This window comes from Arvicanthis niloticus, chromosome 29, assembly GCF_011762505.2.
Source record: "Arvicanthis niloticus isolate mArvNil1 chromosome 29, mArvNil1.pat.X, whole genome shotgun sequence".
NCBI classification, from domain to species: Eukaryota; Metazoa; Chordata; class Mammalia; order Rodentia; family Muridae; genus Arvicanthis; species Arvicanthis niloticus.
The window spans coordinates 19,019,667-19,046,039 of NC_133437.1; the positions used below are offsets into that span (position 1 = coordinate 19,019,667).

At 41.3% G+C, this 26,373-nt stretch overlaps 1 protein-coding gene across 3 annotated transcripts in view; it reads left to right on the forward strand.

Moving 5' to 3' along the window:
- Tbca (tubulin folding cofactor A) overlaps nucleotides 1-26,018 on the forward strand; it is a 57,826-nt gene extending 31,808 nt beyond the window's left edge. Inside the window, exons 2-5 of one of the 3 annotated variants that reach the window (XM_076927173.1) lie at nucleotides 14,333-14,401; nucleotides 15,694-15,799; nucleotides 19,630-19,716; nucleotides 25,713-26,018. In XM_076927173.1, coding sequence (XP_076783288.1) covers nucleotides 14,333-14,401; nucleotides 15,694-15,799; nucleotides 19,630-19,716; nucleotides 25,713-25,748 — 298 coding nt within the window. In that variant the 3' untranslated portion in view covers nucleotides 25,749-26,018. The remainder of the gene's footprint in view (nucleotides 1-14,332; nucleotides 14,402-15,693; nucleotides 15,800-19,629; nucleotides 19,717-25,712) is intronic. The other 2 variants (XM_076927172.1, XM_076927174.1) reach the window with 2 other exon arrangements.
- Nucleotides 26,019-26,373: the final 355 nt, after the last annotated feature.

Genomic DNA, 26,373 nt, shown 5'->3' on the forward strand with positions numbered 1-26,373 from the left:
TACAATATAGGAATTTGAAAATAAAAAATTGTCAGTTCCTACATCAAAAAAATGTATTAATTCCTGTCTTTGCTTAGGATCCCAATATGCTACCCAATGAAATCTGTCTCACTAGCTCTTCCTAAGTGTGTCAGAACGAATTCTGTGCTCCGATTCTTGTGACAAGGGCCGAAGTCGGCAGCTTTTCATGTTTGTTGTAAGGTTACTCCAATTTCTTTGTGAATGCTAAGAAGAGGCTAAGTAGGTAGAGTTTCCTAAGCTTTATTGCACATAGAAAGTCTTCTTTTCATCATGTCTGCTCACGTCACTTGGTAGAGCTATTTTTTTCTATAAAAGAACTGATAGACAATAGAAATTTGGTTATTTTTGCATGTTCCGTGTAGGATCTATCTGTACATCTACAGGTTTGAGTCATGGACGGTAGTTACTGTAGCTATAGTTCTTATGTCTTTACTTCTCAGTGCTATAGATAGTGAGTTTTTTGGGTAGACCACAGAAAGGGATATTTTTTATATATGTGTGCTCATGGCAGACAGATCTTTGTGAATTCTAGGCCAGACCAGTCTACCTACTGAGTTCCAGACCAGTACACAGCCTTGAAAAGACCTGCCTGCCAGATACCTCATCTGAAGTAGGCAATTAGTGAAACAATTAATTGCACGAAGTTGTGGTGTTCCTAAAGTTCCGTCATAAGCACATGACGTATTTATAGTTGTACTTTGTTAGAAGACTTTGTACTTTGACATGCCGCCACATGCTGTTCATGGCATCCAGGATGTGACTCCAGCTATGACAGTGAAGCCTTTAAAGGCTGATCCACATCAGTGGCTTGTACATGGTTTCCTCAGAATAGTGGAGTAAATGCACAGTGGGTTTAAACTAAGACACACACTTTATGAACTAGATAGGATATTTAAAGTTGGGTAGGAAAGAGACAGGAGAGAGGAGGTGGGAGGGGCTGACTGAGACTGACTTGTGTGTCTATGAAGCTAGAAGCCATGAGATCCCCTAACACAGAAGTTACAGGTGGCTATGACTGTGATGCTGTGCTGCTAGGAATAGAACTCAGGCCTCCTGGAACTGCAGGAGGTGCTCTTATCACTGACCCATTAACCTCGCTGATGTCTCAAGACCTTAAGGGACGGTTTAGAGAATTCATGAACTGTTGGGTTGTTTGTTTGTTTGTTTGTTTTGTTTTTTGATGTGTCTGAGTTACTAATTCTAAGATTTGTAGTTTTGAAACTGTTAGATCGATTTTGGATTTTGCATGCATCATTTTAGCTGTTTACAAAATGTCTTGTCTAACTTACTTATTAAAATTAATTAAAGCATATATTCTACTTCAGCAGTTAATAGAACTTGAACCATCTCCAGTTTAATTGATTAATTAATGGGTACTGGAAGAAATAAGGTAACAAATGCCATCAAATTAAGCATGCATTTTCTTTCATTTAGGCTGCACAAGAACAATGCATTGCTTCCATTTTTGAGAGCTCAGTAGCTGCTGTTAAGAATAGGACAGGTGTCTCTGCACTGTCCTCTTGTAGTAGTTCATTTTTATGATATTAAAATACTGAATTATTTTACTTTTAGAACAGGTAAAAGATATTAAATATTTATAAATCATGTCCTTTTCTCTAAACATGATAGTTTGGTGGATATAAAGTAGACTCATACTGCAATCCTGACTCACATTCCCAGCCACGTGGCCTTACATGAGCTACTTCTCTTCTTTGAGTGAAAACAAATCAATCACTGCTTAGCTCCCAGGGATTATGAATACACTTGGTAAACCCATTGAAACACAGACCCTGTTAGATGCTGGTGTCAGGCACATCACCAGTCCTTAAGGGCATATGCTTTCCAGAGCAGAAGTAGACAAAATAGGAACACTGTGCTTATGGGCTGCACAGGCCATAAAGGTCCATCCATAGGATGCACTGTCATCTTGGGCTAGTGAGAGGAGTGGTGGTGGGATGGTCCTAAAGATAGGAGCATGTAAGTTAGGTTTCAGAGTTGGGGAGAGGGGGCTGATGAACAAGAAGGAAATATTCCAATGAGAACAACCTCCCCAGCCCTTTCTCATTGTGTCTGTCTGTCTAGTACATTTTCAGGTTTCGAGAATATAGGATACTATTCTCAATCTCACAATCTTTTTTAATTGTTATGTTTAATTAATTTTATATATATTTAAGTATATGTGCATGGCAGAGGACAGCTTGGGGAGGGGGAGTCGGGGATGGGGACAGTTCTCTTTCCACCATGTGGGTTCCAGAGATTGAACTCAGATTTAGATTGTTAAGCTTAGCAGCAAGCACATCTTTACCTGCTAAACCATCTCTCTCAAAATCTTTTTATTTGTTTGTGTGTTTATTGTAGTGGAGATTGAACCCTAGCTTCATGCATGCAAGGCAAAGACCCTGTCATTGAGCTATCTTCCCCAGTCCTGACCCCGAAATCTTGGCTTACTGTCATTTAAAGATCTGGAAAACTAGAATGTCTCACTTGGAGTTCTTTAATGACCATAAAAAGAATTAATAGAGAATGACTCCAAATTTTAACAACATACACTTTTTGTATGGTGCACACTAAATCAGAAGATTCTGAAGTCTTGCTCAATACGATTGATATGGATTTGTCGGTGTAAACTTCCCACCATCATAGGTATAAACTGGTAGGTGTGGTTTCCTGGTGTTTGCTGTGTAACACCATTAGGCAACCTAGCTCCATGAAACTTCATCACTGCTAATTCTGGACACCCTATGTTGCAGGAATTTCCCTGCCACATTGTATTTGCAGAGGAGCTCAGCAATTGGGCAGTAGAAGAGGAGGTGGAGCTGGGAGAAGGAAAGAGGAAGGGGAGGAGGAGGGAGAGGAGAGGAGGGAAGATGCTGCAGATGTCCAAGTGCCCTAGCAGTCTAAGGTAGTTGTTTATTCAAGGTTAGGCAGTTGGGTTACAGTTCTAATTGTGTGGGCATCTTGTGTATTGAGTATTTGCTAATATATAAATCCATTGGATAAGCTTTAAGCTTTAAGAGTCTTCATTCTGCCAGGTACCGTGAACATGGCAGATATTGTCTGGGGCTTAACCGAACATTATGAGGGTGGCAGAGTTGAACCAGGGGCCATTCTTTGGGACATGGACTCTAGGAAGCTGATCAGCGGAGGCAGCTGCCACACTAACGTCTCGTGGGTCTAGGGCCGGCGCCCCTGGTGCCTCTGGCCACTTCTAGTGTGGAAACATGGCGGCGGTCATGACTGCACCTAGCCTGACTGCACCATGGCTTAAATATCTCACACATGAATAGCCTGTCTTCCTTCTTCTGACATCTTAATGCTTGACACTCAACAGAAGTAAAAATGAAGATGTGATTGACATAAAAGATAGTATTTATTATGGAGTTTACCCTCCAACAACCACCAAGATTATTAAAAACAAAAGTTTAATATTTTTGATAAAGTTTTTGAATTATAAAATACAGTCTTCCATGAGGTTTGCATAGATACTCTTGATATAATAGAAAAGAAAACTGAGTTGTGTAATTTGATCTTTGCTTTCTTTGTTCACATTTACTCAAAATGACTTAAAAATTTACTTAAAAGGAAAAAAGATGAAGTCTCTCAGTTCTAAGTGCTTTTTTGGACTGAACTGTTGCAGAATTAGAGGTATAGTCTCTAAATGGCCTGCTGCAAAAGCCTTCAAAGTGGCAGCCGGCCCTCCTAGCCCCAGCCTGCAGCAGTGGTAAGATGCCCTGGCAGAAGCATCAAAATGACATATCTTCTGCCTACTGCCATCACAGGAGATGTCCATAGTGGTGACAACTCTCCTGCCTCAGCCTACAGCTTTCATGAAACACCACTGCAGGAGCTGTCCCACAGGGGCTATACAGTGTAGCAGCGGCTCCTCTCCAGCTTCCCTAAGCAGCTCCACAGAGATGGCATTTCAGCAAAAGCTAGCAGCAGCCAGGAGGGACTTACCACCTTAACCTGTGGCTTGATGCAGGAAAAGGGAGGTGAAAAAAGAAGCTACCAATCCTGGAGCAAGAAAACCCATCAATTCCTGAGCCTCCCTCAGAAACCCAGCAATCCCTGAGCTTCCCAAGGTCAGGACTTGAAATCCCACCAGTCCTCTATAATCTGGAAATCTCTGCCCTGAAAAGCTCCACCTCCTAAGAAATCCTATATATAAGCACTGCCCTTTATCCAGTTCCCTGCTGCCGGATCCAGAGAGAAGAGGGCAGCTATCCCTGGATTCATCCCTCCACCTCTCCAATCTGGACTCTCCAATAAATTTCTTTCTTGAAATTTTTGCCTGGTGTGACTCTCATCAGAAGAAGCCAAGAAGAGAAGCAAAGAAGCAGGGCTTAGTCTCCTCAGTGCCTCAGCTCAGCTAGGGATCCCCTCCCTGGGGGTGCAAGGCCTCTGCTCAGTGGCTTCTATCAGAGCTGTGTGGTTCTTGAGCTCCTGTGTCTCAGGATACCCTTCCACTGGGACACTGTACTACCTCAGAGCTGTGTAGTTCCTGGGCTTGCGAGTCCTAGAACATCTTTCCATCCGAGCAGAAGCAAGAAGAACGTGATCTTTGTCCTGTAGAGTGACTGAACGAACGGTATGTCAGTACAGATGTTGTTAGCTCAGGTGATCAGAAGACCAAAGTTTACATGGCTTAAGATGTAAGGATTATTAATTATAATAAATCTTCAGATAGAGTTCTTGGAAAGACTTCAGTGATATCAACAAGGACTAGAATTACCTGATACTCCAGAATGGTCTATCCTTTATAATCAGTTTTTTTTTATGACCCCACAGACCTTCTGGCACATGTCACACAGGACAGATCCATTCTATCAACAGAGAGGGTGAGGACAGTATGATTGACTTAATATTAGAGACATAACTTCCTGGGGGGATCATAACCAAGATTGGTTTCTCTTAATGAGAAACGAAGGCTTGACTTCTAAGGAGCTAGTAACACTAGTCATAGTTGAGCACACTGAATCATGGGGTTTGTTGTTGTGTGTTCAAAAGTGTGAGAATCATATTAGAAGTTTATCTGTAGTGGCAGTACCTATTTATGTCATGTTTCATACGATGCACTATCATAACTGCCTCATGGTAAAGAGGAGCTCTCACACCTCACCAGACAGCTGAGGTTGGTTTGTGGCAGTGGAGGTGATAAGAGACTGTAGAGCTATGGAGATAGCTGGGACAGTGAAGTGCTTTCCTTGCAAGCGTGAGGACTTGAGTTCAGACCCCAGAAACCACAGAGAAATGCCAAATTCTTGTAATCTGCGGACATGAAGAAAGGTAGTTCCTTGATGTACACTGACTAGCTTGACGAATGAATTCTATGGGCCAGTGAGAAACCCTGTCTCTAAAAACAAGGTGGATGGCTTCAGAGGAACAACACCTAAGGTTGTCCTACGTCCTCTATGAGTACACTCACACATGCCATGCACACAGAGACACAAAGTGATACAAAATAGTCTGTAAAATGGGTAGAAACATAACAAAGGTTCTCATATTGAAGTGTAATACAGTAATCAAAATATTTGTCATTGGGGTCTCAATAAGTTTCTTTTCCTTCGTCTCACAGTAGAAATCTGAAAAGTATTGTTTTTTCAGAAAAAGGAGACCTTGTCAGCAGCTCTGTCAGTGGAAAAGAACTGTGTTTGTCAGGAAATATAGTCATACTAGAGGTTTCAAATCTAAGACCTGTACATAGGAAATTGGCTACCTAGGCTTGAAATCTTTACAAAATATTTTTAAATATCATTATACTTTGAATTTTATTAGTTGATCAGGACTTACTCTTGTCAACACCTATGTCATGATTTTTATGAGAGAGAGTTGGTAGATATTTGGTCTTAGTTAGGATTTTATTGCTATGAACAGACACCAGGACCAAGGCAACTCTTTTTTTTTTGTTTTGTTTTGTTTTGTTTTGTTTTGTTTTGTTTTGTTTTTGTTTGGTTTGGTTTGGTTTGGTTTGGTTGTTTGGTTTGGTTTGGTTTGGTTTGGTTTGGTTTGGTTTGGTTGTTTGGTTTGGTTTGGTTTGGTTTGGTTGTTTGGTTTGGTTGTTTGGTTTGGTTTGGTGGTTTGGTTTGGTTTGGTGGTTTGGTTTGGTTTGGTTTGTCGAGACAGGGTTTCTCTGTGTAGCCTTGGCTGTCCTGGAACTCACTCGGTAGACCAGGCTGGCCTCGAACTCAGAAATCCGCCTGCCTCTGCCTCCCAAGTTCTGGGATTAAAGGCGTGCGCCACCACCGCCCAGCGCCAAGGCAACTCTTAAAAGGACAACATTTAATAGGGGCTGGCTTACAGGTTCAGAGGTTCAGTCCATTATCATCAAGGCAGGAACATGGCAGCATCCAGGCAGACATGGTGCAGGAGGAGCTTAGAGTTCTACATCTTCATTTGAAGGCTGCTAGGAGAAGACTGGTTCTCATGTGGTTAGGAGGAGGGTCTTAAAGCCCACACCCACAGTGACAAGCTTCCTCCAAGAAGGCCACACCCACTCCAAGGTCACATCTTCTAATAGTGCCTATATCTGGGCCAAGTGTATTCAAACCACCATAAAATATCCTTGGTCTTTAAGCAGACCTTGAAGACACAAAGCCAGTGAAGCTGAAAATGGGTCTAGGGGTCATGTTGCTATAAATGTGGTTATTACAGGATTACGTTTCCCTCCATATAGAGCTTCTATTGTCCAAGGGATCTTCCTTGTAAACTTAGGTTAGATGGAGTCTTCTTCACTAGTGTTTTCTATTTTCAGAGAATCATAGAGTTTATAAGTGTGTGATGGAATGAAAATGCATGTTTTCTGTCTTCTGTCTTGTTACTTATTTTCTCTGATCTTTAAGACTCATTTTTACGTATGTATGCCTGCGTGTGGAGCTGGTTCTGAGGAAGCCAGAGGGGATGTTAGATCTTCTGAGCAGAGGTTGAATTACCAGTCAGTGTGGGTGCTGGAACTGGGACTGATCCATCTCTCGGCCCCCATTGTCTTTATTCTTAGAACTGAGTCCATTCTTCTTAAGATCTTTCCCTAGGGCTCACACTAAGGTTCTCATTTAGACTGATTGTCTTCTTGGCCTACAGAATAATCTTGTTGACCTCACCACCACCACCAACACCACACACACACACACACACACACACACACACACAAGCTTTCACTGGAGCATTGTATTGACCATAACTTTTTGTTCTTGTAGCTTCTTTTCTAGATTTTAATTTTCAATTTACTACAGTATATTCTTTTTATTTAAAATTTTTGAGAATTTCCTACTTGTACAGTATATTCTTAAATAAATTTTTTAGAAGGGAGCCATAGATGATTTTGTGTGTGTGTGCGTGTGTGTGTGTGTGCACGTGCCTATGTGTAAGTATGAACAGTTCACTTGCTTTATAGCATCTTTCATAGGTTACCTACCTGACTTAATGATTAAGATCTTAATGCATGCACTTCAGTTCCCTGGCTCCCTCAGTTTCAGTTGCAGTCCTCCTGTATCATCATCTCCCTTCACTCTCTTTTCTCTGGTGACTCCTCCCACAGCCTGCTGTGCTCTGTGCAGTGTCTGTCATCATTTCACCCCACTAGAGAATGAGTGCCAAAGGTCAGACTTTTGTACTTCTATTCACAGTTGTGTCCTTGGTGTCTGAGGTCACGACTGGCATACAGTAGCTTCTCAATAAGTAATTGCTAAATGAGTTAATGAATTTTCCTTCACCCTTTATTATAGTTATAAATTTAGGTTATATCATTTTTTCAAAGAATGTTGAAGGGATTAATTGATTGTCCTCTGATAGCTATTGTTATTAGTGTGAAATATAATGTCAATATGGATGTTCCTTTTTTTGTAGGTGACCCATTTCTTCTCCTTTTGAAAGCTTTAGTTTTCTTAGAGCTCAGGAAATGGTTTTCTTTCTTTTCTTTTTCTTTTTCTTTTTTTTTTTTTTTTTGACAGAGCTTACTAGGTTACCATAGCTGGCCCGAAACTCAGAGATCTGCCTGCCTTTGCCCTTAAAGTGATGGGGTACTGGGATTAAGGTGTGTACCATCATACCCAGCTTGAAACACCAACTACTACTTCTTCCTCCTCTTCCTCCTTCCTGTTGTTCTTCCTCCTTTTTTGTCACAGAATCTCACTGTGTAGCTCTGGGTGTCCTGGAACTCACTATGTAAACAGGCTGGCCTTGAACTCACAAGGATCTGTGTACCTCTGCCTCCAAGTGCTGGGATTAACGGTATGAGCTACTGTGCCCAGCAGCTTGGAAATTCTTAGTGGCCATAAATGAGGAATTGTTTTTCTCTGAGCTTATTTGGCACTTACAAAGCCCTTTCAGTTAAGATTGCTGGGTTTCCTGTGCTTTTAGTGTATGTGCGCACGCTCACAGGGGCCACATGCACATGGAACCCGAAAGTCAGCCTTGGGTATCTCTCAGGAATTATCATCACTGTGTTGACAGGGTCTCTCCCTGGAACCAAAACTTGGAAAGCAGGCTAGGATGGCTAGTCTGCTCAAGCTCCAGGAGTCTGTCACCAGACAGACAAACGAGTCTGTCTGTCGTTTTAAAGTGAAAGCTAGAGATGAGACTCACTTAATCCTCCAGTTTATGTGGAAAGTGCTTTGCCAACTGAGCCATCTGCCCAGCTCTCTCTGCCTTCACCCTTAATCCCGTACTATTTTCAGTTCATTCTGGTTATACAGTGCACCCCTTAAACTTACCGTAAACTTAACTTTGTGTGTGTATTCTACTTTTCTTTCTTTTTTTTTTTACAGTCTTTTTAAATGTAAGCTTTCACTAAAGCTTTTACTGTTTAACCGGTGAAATCTGATATATTATCTTTAAAGGAACTTATTAAATGGTGTGCTAAAACCGCATAGATTGGTTTAACATTTGAGTATTGTTACTAGTAATGAGTAACAATAAGTTTGTCACATTAGTAAGAAAAAAAGGTAACTGTTGGCTGACTAAAAGACGTAATCTAATTTTACCTGTGCACCCTACATTGTTAATATCTTATAATAAGAAAACATCCCATGCCTGTGCTAACTTTTATTGGGGTGACTAAGGTGGATACCTAAGAAGGAAGGCTTTCTTCTGGCTCATAGTTTCAGGTCACAGTCAGATGGTTTCACTGGTTCGGGGCCTATGCTGGAAGGGTGTAGTGGGACAGCTGCTTAACTGTAGCAGTCAGGAAGCAAAGAAGGAAGCCTCCAAAACCCTGCACCTCTTATCAATCTGTATGACTCTAAAGCCAGCAACCTCTGAACTACTGCTCAGTCAGTAGCCACACCCCCTGCACCACAGCTACAGTGTCCCTCTCCTAGGTGGTCCTTCCCCCCTCCTGCCCGCCCCCAGATTCTTCTTAAGATAGTCTTCCAAATACATTATTCCTTTCTTTAGTTTGGAGTGGGTGGGACCCAACCCATCCTGAAATGCCCTTGCAGTTTTTTCTGTTGCCCTGTTGCAGAGTCCGGTCTCTGTTGTGGGGTTCATCTCTTGAGCTATCTTCCCTTCCTTTGCCCCAGCTTTTGTGGCAAGACTGTAACTTTTCAGTACCCTGAGCTCTACTTTTAGTCTCTGTTCTCAATATAAACCTGACTAAAAGCAGCAAGTCATGCAGACTCAACCTGACTACTGCCCTGCATTGTTCTTACCTTCATCAGGTGATTAGACACCACCTTGGCTCATTCTCCCTTACCACAAGGTCTGCAGTCGTATACAGAATGGAACAGATTGTTTGCCACAGTGTGACACGAGGACCTCCAGTCTGGCTTGTTAGATTTCAGAGTGTAAAGAAACAGAGGGCAGAAAGAGATCAGAGGCCGACCCCAACAGATGAGTCTGTTTATCTCAAACAGTGCAGGTCAGACACTTTCCCTCAGGAATGGAGGGTTTGCAGGGTGGGAAAGGCTGGCTGGGACCCTTTCTAGGGATAGGTGAGGGGCTTGGAAATGAGGAAATTGGTGCACTTGTCAGGGTCTATAGTCTCTTCTTGGAATTGTTTGCTTAGGAATGCTCTCCCAGCAAGCATTCCAATTTCTGGGCTGTGGCTGACATTGGGCAGGGTCACTTGTAATTTCCTAGGAATCCTTCCTGTTACAGCCCGGGCACTCTATCCTAGTCCTGATAGAACCCTTGTTCCCAACGGAAGTCTCCTTTAAGTCTGCTCTTCACTGTACATGTGCCTGGTCTGCAGGCTCTTAGTAGAATCACCCAGTAAGCTCTACTAGTTACAGCACTTGAGGCTTCTGCTAACTTCCCACAAATTCTGCCCACAAATGAGTACAGAAGCTTCTGAACCACATTGCTAATAAGCTACAATGGCACATGCTCATGCTCGCTCTCTCTGTCTCTCTCTCTCTCTGTGTCTGTGTGTATGTGTGTGTGTGTGTGTGTGTGTGTGTGTGTGTATCTGTTTGTGTGCATGCACATGTGCGTGTATGTGTGGGAACAAGTCTTATCTTCAAAATGATCTACTATAATGATCTAATTTCATCATCTCCCTAAGGTGCCATCAGATTATAGCTCCATGGATAGATGGAAACCTCATGATCTATTCCTTTCTCAACCTCCTTGAACTGGCAGCCAGACCTTTAACATACATACTTTTTAGGGGAGCAATTTAGAGTGAAACCAGAAAATGGGCACACAGTGTATAGGTGGGGATTTCATTGTACTATTACATATGATGTGATAATGACCTCAATACCCAGGATTTGATGCCTCATAAGCTGTTATGTTTGTCCTGTATAATGCTTTGTAGCCACTAACGGCTATATTTTCAGCATCATGTAACTTGTCATTCATGCATTGATTGATACTGTTAAGTGGAACTGTTTCTGTTGTGTTTACTTTGTGTATACTAGAATTACAGGTTCTCACTAGCTGGGTGATTTCCCCCCTTTTTCTAGGGCAGTAATTTTTCTATCCAGTAACTTTTCCCTGAGCATTTGTATGTCACATGTGGCAAGTGGGTAGGTGTCCCTAATTTTGTTGAGGCTGTCCCTGCCATTCTACATAGACAAACATAATATAATGGGGTGACAGGGATTCGAGTCAAATGTTTGCAGGGCAAAGCATTGTATACCTCTCTGAGAAGTTACCTGTGTTTTTGTTTCTCCATTACTGTGTCTCACTTTTGTTCTACTCCAGAATCACTCTGTTTGTGTAATTTGAAAATGTTAGAAGACAAATGTATGCATGTTCTTTAGGCTCATTTAAACATTCACATTACAGTGAACAACTATAACTTAAATCTAACACATTCATAGTTCGTAACCTCATTTGGCCCTGGCCATAGGTTGCCACCCTGATTATATCTTTGAATTACAGGATTTTATGGAATGTTCTGATCTCCAGTAGCCTATCCAACTCACTGTGGTTTGAACCTGAGATAGCCCCCAAAGACTCATGCATTTGGAGGCTTTGTTGCCATCCTAAGATCTCTGGCTTAATCAACAGATTAACTCCTGATGGGTTTGTAATATGATGACACTTTGGAGAAGTCAGGCTGAGTTGGGGGAGGGGTGGATCACTGGGGCGGGCCCTGGAATAGTAAACCTTGTCTTTGGTCCCTTTCTGCCTTTACTTCCTGACTACCACGTGTTAAGCAGTTCTACCCCATCATGTCTTTGCCTTACTTACCATAGGCCCAGAAACAGTAAATGTGGACTCAGACCATGAGCCAAAGTAGACTCCTTTAAATTGTTTCTCTTTCATAACTGTCATGGAGATGGGAGGACAGACTACTGATGACTGACTACTTTTTTAGAGGACTTTAGCAACCAGAAATATTTGGAAACACTTCCTTGTTGGTAATGCACTGGATTCTGAATACAAATAAGTAATAGTAGTTACATAATGTTAATTAAAACAGCAACTCTGTGACAGTGATGGTATACAACATGCACAGCATGCAAGTCCAAAACTTGCAGAAGCCAAGCATAAGACCTGTGTATTAGTTGCTTTTCCATTGCTTTGTTGACACTGTGACCAAGGCAACTTACAGAAGGAAAAGTTCAGTGTGACTCAAGAGTTTCAGAGTGTTAGCGTCCATGAACATTATAGAAGAATGTGACAGCATCCATGGTGGAGTAGTAGCTGAGAGCTTAAGTCCTGATCCACAATTGTGAAACAGAGGAAGCTACCTGAGAGTGGTGTGGACATCTGAAACCTCAAAGCCTACCCCCAGTGACAAACCTCTTCCAACAAGGCCACATCTCCTAGTCCTTCCCATTCAAAAGTGATGAGCCTATGGGGGACATTCTCATTTAAACCTCCACAATCTGTGTGTTTGGAAAACAGAAGTATGTGTGAAGAAGTAGTTCATAACATATTACTCATTGGTAAGAGCAGTTTTTGCTTAGCTCCAGCCAGTAGTGAGAGTGCACCCCTCCTGTTTCCTACTGAGGCAGCGGAGAAAAACTAGAAATCCATACTTAACTCAGCTTCTTCTTGCAGAGCTAGCCCTCAAACCTAGGGCCTCGCCCTTGCTAAGCAAGGTCTGTATACCAAGGAGAATCCCAACTTTGAAATGCTGGGGTACTGCTATTTAACTTTTTAGTATAGTATTCTCAGCTTTTTAATGTATACTGAACTACTCTGTCCCACTACTTCCTCTTTCTTTTTTAAAAACTGTTTAAAGAGACCTTTTAAGATAACGATCTGTAGTGATTTTGTGGTACTTATATTTTGAAATTATAACCTTAATGGGTAAAGAGTTCATTTTAAAATTAAAATTTAACAGTTTTAAATTATTTATTTTATATTTTATGATTATAATTATATCATTTCATCTCCCTAAACCCTCCTATGTACCCTTTTTTGTTCTCTTTCAAATTTATTAACCTTTTTCGTTAATTAAAAAAATTAACCTTTTTCGTTAATTGTTAAGTGTGTGTGTGTACACACGTGCCCATGCGCACACACGCACGCACACACATATATGTTCCTTAATGCAACGTGCTCAATCTGTGTACTGTTACTCCTGTGTATGCTTTGGGGGCTAGCCACCTGGTATTAGATAATCAATTAGTGTACTCTTCCCTGAGGAAGACTGATTTTTCAACTCTCAGCATTCTTTAGTTACCTGTTGTGAATGATACTTTTATTTCTTCAGATGGAGGAATAAGATGAGAACCATACCCAAATTTGGCAATACACAGCTTGGGCTGAGCCCAGAACATTTTTTTTTCTCTGTTCTAACTATCCCTAGGCATAGGCCTGGAAGCTTCTAGCCTCTGTACAAGCTAATCCTCTAAGCCGACTGATTCAATCCAGCTTCTCTTGGCTTTTGATTGAATTACTCTGTTTAGCCTCATATCAATTTTGGCAGTCTGTTCTAATCTTCTGGCTCCTTCTCATTCTCTGGCTCTTTCTGTCTTCACCTGTGTCTAGCTTGTTCTCTCTCTGCAACCTGTCCTGGTAAAACTGCCTCCTCTCTATGTACTTCTCTCTCTTAAGTAGCTTTCCTCTGTGCTTGTAAGAGTTGGGCATATTCTCTTGTGTCAAATCTTTTTCTGGTTCATCACTTTGTCTGCCTCTCCATTAGACTTCAAATGTGGGTACTTCCTTCTACAAACTAACTTTTCCTCCATTGTTTGGGATTAGAGGTGTGTACTAAGGGTGTGACTTTATTCCAGCCAGAGACATTAAAGATGTGTGCTAAGGGCTAAACCACACCACAACTAGAAACGATTTCTTTCAGTAGATAATACAATCTCAGGGTTCACAGTGTGACCATATATTCTGCAGCATAGTTCCACTAACTAGGACTAAATATTCAAATAGATGGGGGAGATTGTCATTTAAACCACCACACTGTACATGCACACTACCTCATAGGAATGCTAATATGTTACTGAACTTTGCTTGTCTTCTTTGTTAGGGTTTCTATTGTTATGATTTAAAACTACAACAAAAAAAGCCATGACCAAAGCAACTTGAGGAAAGGAAAGGATTTAATCTTACATGTCCCAGCTGACCACAGTCCATCATGAAGGGAAGTAAGAGCAGGCACTGAGGCAGAGACTATGGCGGAGTGCTATTTCACTGGCTTACTCCTCATGGCTTGCTCAACCTGCTTTCTTACAGAATCCAGGACCAGCAGCCTTGGAGTAGCACCACTGAGTGGGCTGGGACTTCCCCTGTCAGTCACTAACTAAAGAATGTCCACCAGGCTTGCCTTCCACAGTTCTCAGTTGAGATTCCCTCCTCTCAGATGACTCTAGCTTGTGCCATGTTGACAGAAAAACTAGCCAGCACAACACTTTTATGCTAAACTTGAATTAACCGGAAATAAGAGTGTATTTTTGTTTTGCAGGCTTCCATGTTACCAGAATCTGCCTGATCTCTACCTTTTCTTGCTTGAACATTATTTCTACTTGTACTGGTTTGTTTCCCCCGATTGTGATAAAACTACCTTTAAATTACCTATTCTAGTTTCTTACTTACATAAGTCTGACATGAAACTGAGTTCCCAGTAAGTAGTGAGCAGGGTTTTGTTGAAAATAATCTAGTCTTTCTTTGTCTTTTGGTATGTAACGTACTGATTTTCACCCTCAGAATAAGTGTATATACACTGTATTCTTTAAAGGCACATGTACAAAGTTTTGGAAAACATACTGTCTTAGTTTGGGTTTTATTACTGTGATGAGACACCATGACCAATGAAATTCTTCTAAAGGCAAGCATTTAACTGGGGCTGGTTTACAGTTTCAGAGGTTTAGTCCATTATCCTTGTAGCAGGAAGCATGGCAGCATCCAGGAAGTTATGGGGCTGCAGGAGCTCTACATTTTGTACCAGAGGCAAAGAGAAGACTGGCTCCCACGTGGTTAGGAGGAGGGTCTTAAAGCCCATGCCAACAGTGATTCACTTCCTCCAACAAGGCCACACCTCCCAATAGTGCCACTCCCTGGGCCAAGAATATTCAGACTACCACACATATCAATTTTAAAAAGCAACACAGAAGTGTTAGCTCTTTCCTAATACTTTTACATTGCAGATGCAAGAGTGGATTTTTCTTCTTAATGTACAAGCAGAGGCAGCTATCCTCTCTCTTGTGTCTTTACCAATAAGTTTCGTGTGTTATAGCTCAGATAGAAAGGTATCCTGGTAGTTGGAAGCCAAGGAATACCACAAGGTCTCACCCACAATAAATCTCACTCAAGAGATGTATTAGAAGGGAAAAACTAGGAAACTCTGGGAACAGGGCCTGGCCTTTGGAGCTCCCTAGGGACAGGGCCTAGCCACTAGTGCTCCTCGGGCTGGAGGTCTGGCCACTTGGCTTCAGTGGCAGCTGGAGGGGTCACGAGCCTGTCTGCCATAGTAGCCTAGGGTGGAGCCTGGCAGCTGGAGATCTCCAGGGGTGGGGCTCACAATGGGAATCTCTTCCATGTGACTGAGATTGGTGTGAGTAACCAACATCTACTGTGTGACTGTGGTATTCCTTGGCTCCCGACAGTCAGGACACCTTTCCCCTCAAAGCTGTAAAACTTTACCCCAGTAGAGGACTTGGAGCACAAGGCTTATGCTTACATCTGTGGCTAAAAGTAGCTGCCTCCATCTTGCCTGCCCTATTCATTCATTCGCATTTTAACTATGCTTTGTATTTACACATTTTCTTTGTTATCCTTTAGAGAAAAAAAATCTAATTCTCTGAAACATTTTTGGTTTGTTTATAGGTTGGTCAAAGAAAAAGTGATGTATGAAAAAGAAGCAAAGCAACAAGAAGAAAAGATTGAAAAAATGAAGGCTGAAGATGGTGAAAACTACGCCATTAAGAAGCAGGTAAAACTGATGCTTACTGAGATGGCGCTGTGCATTGTGGGAACTTGAGTTTAAAAGTGAGGAAGTGGCTGTGGCAAGGGATGTCTGTAATCCTAGCATTCAGAAAGCTGAGGCAGGAGGATAAGCCAGCCTACAGACCAGTGAAGCCCTGTCACACAAACACAAACAGAAACCCCAGCAAAACAGAAATCCAGTTCAACAAAGGTAGGACACTGACACAGGTGAAGTGGCCACAGAAGGTCCAGCACTCACGTGTTAGGCACAAGCACCCATGGTTGCTCTCAACCAGGAAATACAGCTCCTCCAGTTCTAAGTACTGAACATAAAAATTAGATGGTATAATAAGTACAGTTATGTGCTTAAATTTAGAGATAGCTTCCTTTGGGTCTGACTGCATTTTTGGCCTCAGCCTCCCAAATGCAAGGATTAAAGGTGTTGCCACAACTGCTGAGGGATTACATCACAGTTAGATGGTGTGATCCCTGAGTGTAACTGTGGGTTTAGACTTGTGTTTTCAGTATAGTTTGATCTAGGATGTGCTCTGCCTCAGTGTGCCACAGGACTGACACGAGTTTGCATTCTTTTTCCTTTGTAGCGTTCTGTTTCGTGGCTGATGGCTTTCTGTGCTGGTGTCTCGTTCTTTCCGTGTCTTTACTCATTTTATCTAGTATGTCTATGAATTGTGGAATATAAGTGTGGAAATCCCCATCTGTTTATGTGTATTTGTCTGTTTTTTGTTCAGTTCATAGAGTCATGTTACCCGGACATGCTTATACTGGTATGATAATGGGACACTCGTTTATCCCTGACAGCATTTCTTGATCTGAAGTAGTCAATGCTACAGGACTCTCCTCTGTACAGTGTGACGTTGTCACTATTGCTGTGGTTTTTTAATGTTGCCACATCTTTTTCCATCCCTGTATTTTCTGTTTCTTTATATCTGAAGTGCCTTTCTTACAGAGAGCAATGGTCAGGCACAGTTAGTCTGTCCATGCTTTACATGGTATGTGTGCACCATTTACATCTCATGACACTTGCTGATCTATCAGAGTGTACACTGCCCCTCCCTGTTCCCTCAGTGGATTCAGAAATAATCAGGGAAACACAAGTCAGATGAATCCCTAACTCACCATGTGAGTATGTTAACATCCTGCCACCATTCAAAAGAGAAGACTAGTTAATGTTGCAGTAATTTCGAGAGTTCCATCTGACGAACAAGTATGACTATCATTGGCTTCAGAATAGCAGACTTTATTCTACAGGTTGGTACAGATCATAGGTCTCGCCCAACCCTGGTTATAAGCTCTGCCTCACTAAAGAAGCTGAAAATCTTATCCTAACCAGTTACCAGCTTAATATTGCCACATTATTTCACAGAATTCCTTCTGTGACAAAGACTTCCTATCAATTGGAATGTTTCCTTTTTGGTTTTTATGTTTGAGTATAAAAGAAATTAACCAACTTCTAGGTTCTGCAATCTATAGATTGTTATAAGCTAATAAACTTTGCTTAGTCTTTCCCAGCTTCCATTTTACCAGAATAAATACCCAAAAAACTTACAAGATGTTTTAAAATGAATTTCACTCAATGGGAATAGCACTCCATGGTGTTTCCCTAGGGTTCCTTACGTGTCCCAAGTACTACACCAAGACTCTGATTCTCCCTTAGATGCTATGTAGTAAGCATTAGAATAAAACTTGTATTCAGGTCTTCTAAAGAAAGGTACCATTCATTTGAATGACTATTTTCCAAGGCAGATACTGTTAGTTAAATTTGGGTATTTGGGGATGTCTTCTTTGTGTAGTCATGACTCAGATGATGTTATTCTTGGCAGACAAAGTCCCAGAAATTGGACACTAAATCCCACTCCTAGTCAAGAAATTATCCCAAAGGAAAGCTGCTGGGAAAAGAAAATCAGTTGACTTTAATGAACCATACTTATGTCAGCCACAGTCAGGGAAGGCTCCAGTGCTCCAGGCTCCGTGCTCAGGATAGTTGGCCAACACAAATTGGACTCCATGATTTTTTTAGTGGCCTGTTTGTTTGTTTAAAAAAAAAAAAAAAAAAAACATGAACTTGGCAGGGTATCGATTTGGGAAGGGCCTCGGAGGACTTGAGGGACAAGATTGAATACGGTGGTGTACTGTAGAAACTCCCAGAGGATTAATATGTGTGTGTGTGTGTGTGTCTCCCTGGTAGTCATAATTCATTGCTACAAGGAAAAGTATTCATTCACCTTGCAAATTTGATGCAAGTATAGTTTATGGTATCCAATACATAGGGCAGATGTTCAGTGCAGCCCACTGTAGATAAATCTTTAGCTGTGGACCTGTGGCTATTGGGGGTGAAACTTAATGTCTAATCAAGGTGGATACAAGAGAATGGACTTTTGCCATGTTGAAGTCAAGAGTTCCAGCTTGCTAGACTAACAGGCAATCTTGGTCTGATTCTAATACAGAGAGATATTAGTGAATACAAGTTATGTTGGGTAGTGCTGCTTAAAGTTCATTTCAGTAACATTAAAGCTTGACAAGCAACCCTAAGTACACATTTTGACTTGTCATGAGTTTGGCCTGAGTCTTTATATTCATCTTCTTTAACTCCTGTAAGCTGTTGTGCAGGAGTTTTTTTCCAAAGGAGAAGAAATCTGAAATGTTCTGTTGCCAGTTTTCCACACATATTCAAAAGGAGACATGCAAGGTCACCCTTCCATGCCTGAGTTTTTAACTTGTGCCTTGTTAATAATGCTTTTTGACCCAAGAAAATAGATATGGATAGAGAATCTGAATGTTGTAGTGGCTTTATCCCGAGCTATGACAGACTATCCAAACAGGCATGAAGATGCTGAGTCCTAAAGAGTTTTCATTATAATTCAGCATCATTGCCGTTACATTGTATGCATTGTTTTATTTGAGCTAGGCAATCTTGGTTAATTTTGTACTCATTTTTCTGAAAGCCTTTGATTGTCATGGTATCTGTCTCTGAGAATAATTAAGGGAACAAATTCAATCCGATATCTTGACTGACTGGTAACTGAGCTTCCTAGTCTTCTTTTGTGTTTTGATATACAATATAGCTTTGAATGGTAGATTTTACATCCAAAAGCATCCTTTGAGTAAAGGTATCCCTGTGGTTAATTCTTCAGTGTTTATCTTCAGGAGGAATAGGCAAGAAGTTGGGATTCAGAGGATGCTGCATTAGTAATTTGGCTCAAACTGCTTGGGGAGAATAATCTCTCTCCTAAAATGAAGCACAAGGATAAGTAATAACTTTTTATGCATGATAAGCAACAAAATATGAACCTGCTGGTCTTTGTTTTTCATGTTTCTTTACCTCTGTCTTTCAGGGAGTCCCTCCTGCAGTGTGCACACGATGTGATCAATAACTCAATAACTTCTCTCATGCAGTAATTATCTCCCTGTGATATTATCTGAACACTGTTTTCCTTTATTACCCAAAGATGCAGGAGATATTTATATGACCAGCTGATCCCATTTTAGATAAAGGTGCTTTGTGACAGCAGGAGAACCGTTTACTTTAAATAGCCTTTCAAAATAAGAGCCGAATGAAAGCCATGCCAGTTAATTGCCACTTACCATGAGAAGGAGATTACCAAAAGGAAGAAAAGTACAAAACTTCTGTAAAGTTATGCTTAGAACTTGTACTTTGCAGAATTACAATCTGATAAACCCAATTTAAATTAGAACATTGAATCATTTACTGTAATCATGCTTTCCATTTCCTCTAAATCATTAGTTATATGCCAGTGTATAAAATAAACACACATTAGTTCTGTCATCTGACATGTCTCCCAAATGTTCTCATTACAGGCAGAGATCCTGCAAGAGTCCCGGATGATGATCCCAGACTGCCAGCGCCGGTTAGAGGCTGCGTATACTGACCTTCAGCAGATATTAGTAAGTGAAGATTTCTCTGTCCTATATTTAATTTTTTTTCCTACCTAATACATGGAAAACCAAACATTTCAATATTTAACACTACAGCTACTTGAAGAGATGCTGTATTTGTTTGTTCTTTGTCTTAGTTTCTTCTCCTATTGTATAATAAAATACTCTCAGCAGGAAAGCAGCTTAGGAAGGAAAGGTTGGTTTTAGCTCAGAGTTCCAGGTTAGTGTATCATAGCAGGAAGCCACAGTGACTTTTTTTTTTTGTTTGTTTGTTTGGTTTTTTTTTTTGTTGTTGTTTTTTTTTTTTTTTTTTTTTTTTGAGACAGGGTTTCTCTGTGTAGCCCTGGCTGTCCTGGAACTCACTCTGTAGACCAGGCTGGCCTAGAACTCAGAAATCCGCCTGCCTCTGCCTCCCAAGTGCTGGGATTAAAGGCGTGCGCCACCACCGCCCGGCAGCCACAGTGACTTGAAAACTGGTTATATCCATCTGTAATGAGGAACAATCCAGTCAGTGCATCTGTGCTTGTCTTCTTTGCTTAGGGAGTGGTCCAGCCCACAGCTAAGCTGGGTCTTCCCACATCAGTTAACATAATCAGAATACTCTCTACTGACATACTCAGAGACTAGCATTAATGTGTACAACCCCTCACTGGTGTGCTGGGTTGCCTCCTAGGTATCAAGTTGACAGTCAGTATTAACCATCATACTGGTGTACCAGCATGCTTTTAAACATTTGAAGAGTTTAACTTATGTTTGAGTCATGACTCCACTAAAAGTACTTTTCTACCATGTTTATTCTACTGATTTAATTAAATATTTGAGCCATAATAGCAGGTGTACATGGTACCAGTTTTGAGCAGCAATATATTTGGTGTGTGTGTGAATTTATTTTTGACAAATAACAGTGAGCCAGCTGTTTAAAATTTGATTCAATCCAATGTCTCAGATTAATTTAGTCCTTGTTTAAAAGAGCTGGAATTTTAGATTCAAACCTGAATAAACTTGAGAGAAAGGGAAGCCAAAGGTAATGGAGGCAGAGCTCTCGGGAAGCCACTGAGGTGGGTGGCACTGTTATCCTCACGGTTAAAGCATACAGTGCTTAGCTGACTTTATGAGTGAATGGAAGTAGAAGTAGAAGCCACTTTGTTGGTTTTTAATAGTTAAGCAGGTATACAATGTGATTGTTCTACTCTCTGTTGCTGGGATGAAACACTCTGACAAAAGCAACTTAAGGGACAAAGAACTTACTTGGCTTAAATTGCAAGTTACATCCATCACTTCAGGGAAGGCAGGCTGCTGGGTAACCTTACATATATAATGGAGACCAGAAAGCTGTGAGCTGGTGTTCCCAGTGGATGTGCTTTGTCAGCTTGACGACTAAAGTTAACCATCACAACCCTAAGTTCTGTCTATTTGACACACAAACACATCACTGTAAGCCATACCCTTCTCTACCCTTTATCCCCAAAGTCTCATTGCCGTCTCCTAATGTAGATACAGGCCACCTTTAGAACTCCTTATTGTCTTTAAATTTTTCAATATTTTAAGTCTGGAATCTTGGAATCTGAGTTCCTGTAAAATCAAAAATAAGTTGTATTTTTTCAGCATAAAACAGTTCAGAATAAACATTCCTGTTTCAAAAAGAAAGAATTGGGCATAACAAGAAATCCTGCAGCTCTTTGTCCTGCATCTGAGGCTTGTAATGAAGTTGGCCGAGATCCAAAGGCATAGGCAGCCCACACTCCTGAGCCCTGCCTCCTGCAGCACAGAGCTTCTGTCAGTGCTCTCCACTCCTGCAGCACAGAGCTTCTGTCAGTGCTCTCCACTCCTGCAGCACAGAGCTTCTGTCAGTGCTCTCTACTCCTGCAGCACAGAGCTTCTGTCAGTGCTCTCCACTCCTGCAGCAGAGAGCTTCTGTCAGTGCTCTCCACTCCTGCAGCACTCCTCGAAGGGTACACCGTGGGCCTGGCTACTGGGGTCCACTGTGGCCTCTTAGCACAGGGCCTGCCTCCATGTCACACAGTGCCTGGCCTCAGCTGCCCTCAGTGACCCCCTCACCCATTCATCTCTCGTGACTTCAAAACAGGTAACACATGGCTAGAAGCCAAGTTCTGTTGGCACCTCAAGATACAGCCTTTTTCCTTTGGACCACAGCTGTACCCGATACTGTGGAAGGCTGACCTTGAAGGCACACTTTCCTTTGCAGTTGCTTTCCAGGAACAGGGAATGCCTTAGGCTGTCTTCTTGGGAGTGAATTGCATCTTCTAAGATGGAACCTCTAAGTGCTGTGCTTTGCCTTCAGAACACTCTTCATTCTCTCGCACAGCACAGACTTCTCTTGCCCTCTGCAGACAGATCTGTCCATTGTCTTTGCATTCAGCTTCCCTCAGGTTCTCAGAACAGTAGCAGAATGAGGCCAGACTCAGCCACAATGTCACAGGAATGACCCCAGCCCAGTTCCTGAGAGTCCTTGTGCCCTCGGTAACTGCTGGCCTCCACATGCTTGTCCTCCAGCCTTTAGTGGATTTCCTAGGCCATCTACAAACACTTTCACATCTTCCCACAAAACAGCTGCAGCGGCCAAGCAGCTACCCGGTTGGTTGGTCGGTTGGTCAATCGGGTTATCACAGCCAGCGGCCCTACCTCCTGGGACTGTCGTCTGCCAAAGTTTTGTTTGTTACTGGGATAAAATACTGAATAAAAGCAACCAACTTAAGAGACGAAGAGCTAATTTGGCTCATAATTCTAGGTTACATCCTGTAGAGGTCATGGGAACTTGAAGCAGCTAGTCAACATTATATCCTTATTCAAGAGCTTAGAGAGATGAGTTAATCTTCCAGGCAATTCTAGATTATATCAAGTCAGCAGTCAGTAGCAGCCACCACACAGCTGGGGTAGGAATCAGAGGCAGGTGCATCTCTGTGAATTCAAGGACAAGAGAGAGAGAGAGTTCCTGTCTCAAAAATAAACCATCCCAACTATCCTGGTTTCATGTCTGTATCTGTGATTAAAAACAAACAAACAACCCTAACAGAAAACTGAATGCCACCAGTTGAGCATAATACCACTACCATAATTTTCGAGCCAATTTGAAGCAAGTCATATTAAATACTGTCCAGAAGGATGGACACCATCCAGGTCAATACTCAGAACTCTCAGAGAATGGCCATGAACCACATTAGTCAGATGCTTGTAAAGGTGAAACCAACAAGGCCGTGTACTAGTGCAGTGATTTTTATGGGGGATTTCTGCCATAGTCTTGCTCGTTTAGCTCCCAAGTGAACAACACAGATACCAGAATTTATTAACAAGTTACAAACAAACTAGGTAGGTTCTGAGATTATGATAACCTGGCTAGGCTATTAATAACCATAAATGTCCCATTGCTTGCCAGCTGGTTCTTGGTATGCTTCATGTATGTCCTTAATCTAAGCTCTTTTGGCCATGTGTTCATGATCCATCCTGCTTCCTGGCCACATCCTTCTCCTCCTACCTTTTCCCTTCTCGTGGTCCCTACCTGAGACCCCCTACTCAATCTCAAATCCCCTTTCTGTCTCTCCTGCCCAGTCACAGCATATAGCCTTTTATTGTCCAATCAGAGATTATTGGAGCATTCTTTACAGCATGTTGGTCAATATATCGCACATGTCCAAGCCGCAAACTGATCTTGGGCACAGAACTCAGCATCTGTATACACAGTGCACAAGACCAACCCTAACAACAACACACTTTGTGCCTTCATCCAGTGAGGGCAAGCACACATCCTGACATACTTCCTGCCTACATGTGATCGAGCGCATCCTATGCAGTTGGGGTAATCAACCTTGTTTACAGAAGTGAAAACATGAACCACAGCCCCCAGCATTCCAGGGAGGTTATTGTCTTTGGGCAAGTGGGGCTTTTAGGTTAGAAGCATTTTTGTTTAATAGATGTCTTCAGCACAGTGATTTAAAACTTAAAACATAACTTTAGCCTTTACAAAGCAACTTCAGGAAGAAAGGGTTTGATTTTATTAATGATTCCAGATTATGGTTTATTATAGGGAAGTCAAGTTACTGGAACTTGAAACAACTGGTAATGTCACATCCAGTTAACAGTAGCGGGAGAGAACTGTAACATGGCCACTAGCTTGTGCCCGGTTTCTCTGTTCTCCTGTCATTCAGGACCCAACCTAGAGAATAGTGTTGCCCCGGTGTGCTGGGTCTCACATCCCACATCCAGAGGACCAGAGGTCAGTGCGCTGTTACGGATAAAACGGGTGTCATAGCATCACACCGTCCGTCATTGGAGCTGTGAGCCACCTGATGTGGTGCTAGGAATTGACCTCTGTCCTTCAGAAGAGCAACAAGTGCTTGTAACCCACTCAGGCGTCGCACCAGGCCCATAGTGAACTTCTGTGTAGTGTTCTACATAGGATGCTGATTTTCATCAAAAAGAGAAACTGGTTTTTATTTTATTTTATTTTATTTTATTTATTAGAAGATAAAGTAAAAAAAAAAGAGGCAGGCAGATCTCTGAGTTCAAGGTCAGCCTGGTCTATAGAGTTCTAGGACAGCCAGGGCTATACAGAGAAACCCTGTCTCAAAAAAAAAACAAACCAAACAAAACAAAAAGAAAACAGAAAGAAAAGGAAGGAAGGAAAGAAGGAAGGAAGGAAGCAAGCAAGCTCTGTTAAAATGTTGCATGGAAACACCATTTGTATGTCTTAACAATTTCAATGGTTTTTTTCTCCTTAGGAATCTAATAGCTGATAAGATAAAATAATAAAAATAGTTTAAAAATTATATGTTTGGATAGTTGACTTGAGGTTAAATTAACTATTAGTTCTTCTCAGTAAACTTACATTTACTGAAAGAAACATGTTTAAGGTACATTGTTCAGGGTTAAGAAGTTGCTGACAGTCATCTGAATTCAGTGTTTTGCATTATCGTTTATGTCAGTTATACACTTTGTTCTTTTTTTATCTCTGTCATAACTGTCTGTATCTTTTGTTGTCCGTGACTTCATTTAAAACTCAAGGGCTGGACTGATGGACCCAGGTTCAATCCCAGCACTATATGGTAGCTCATAACAACCTATAACTGCAGTTCCAGCAGATCAAACACAGCTTGCTTCCTCTGGCCTCCATGGGCAGCAGGCATACATGTGACACACAGATACTTTCAGGAAAAATACCCATACACATAAAAATAAAAATAATTTAAAAAAAATAAAGGACTTCATTCTGTGAAAACATAGGCATTCTCTAATTAGTCTGTTGCTATTATATTTTAGTGAGAGTTTCCTATATGTGTACAAAAACTCAATTTTTAAATATCAGAAAATTAAGTGGGGCTGGAGAGATGGCTCAGCAGTTAAGAGCATAGACTGCTTTTCCAGAGGTCCTGAGTTCAATTCCCAGCAACCACATGATGGTTCACAACCATCTGTAATGGGATCCAATGTCCTCTTTTGGTGTGTCTGAAGACAGCGACAGTTACTCACATACATTAAATAAATTAATAAGATCTAAAAGAAAATTAAAGCTGTTAATATTTTGTTTGGTGTCAATATGATATACTCATAAATAAGCAGACAGTCCACTTTTCTAATTTGATTGTATTTAACAATCAAATGACATCAGAGTGACATCAGTGACAGCCTTTGGCATTGGGAATAATTGGAGTATTATTTTATGATGGATGATTGGCAAATCCTTGTTTTTTATTTTTAATACATTGTAAATAAACTTTTTTGTATGATGATAATGGACAAATAAGAATGATTTTTTTTAATTTGTGATTTTTATTTAATTATTTAACACTAATAATTGTAGACAACTGTATTCTTAATTATAACATGAAAATATAGTATGAGAATATATAATAAAAATAAGCTAACTTCTCATTTCTTCCTTTCCCAAGAACAAGGGGCAGACCTGTTACATACTTAGAAATCCTAGAATCTTCTTCTCTAATTCTCCAGTGACTTACTGGTCTGTAATATAAGTATTGAAATTTCTAAAGGACAAAATGTTGCTGTTCTTCACTTCAGGAAAGTGAGAAAGACTTGGAAGAAGCCGAGGAGTATAAAGAAGCCCGCCTAGTGCTGGATTCCGTGAAGCTAGAAGCCTGACAGTTTTCTCTACGGGGTGTTTTTATGCATTAAATCCTGGGGTCCATTCTACAATTCGTTATTTTCGGCCACTGCTGTGTTTAATAATATGAAAACATGGTTCTTTTTGTGCAGTTGCATATATTTATCTTTGCATAACTTAATGTGTCAAATAAATGAGTTCATCTAATAAAATTGTTGTTTTATACTTTACCAAATTTTTAGTTGACCACTTAGTTAAATGTCATTAAATCGGGTGGTTTTGAAGTTCATCTGAAGTGTAAATACTTCATAGTCTTAGGTTGGGTTTAACACTAGAGCCAGTGTGCTGGGAGCACCAAGGGGAGGCCCTGCCTGTGCAGCTGTGGGCAGCCTGTCCCCTCTGGGCAAAGACTCCCCCTTCCCCCCCCCTCATGCTCTGGAAGTAAGCTGAATGAACTCCTGGCTCCCCAGGTTGAACTTTTATGGGGCCATGCCTGGGTGGTGGTTGGGCCCTTAGGTTGCCCCACCCATCCTACCCCCCACACCCCCCCCACCCCCGCAAGGAATGTTAGCAACATGATGGCACACTCA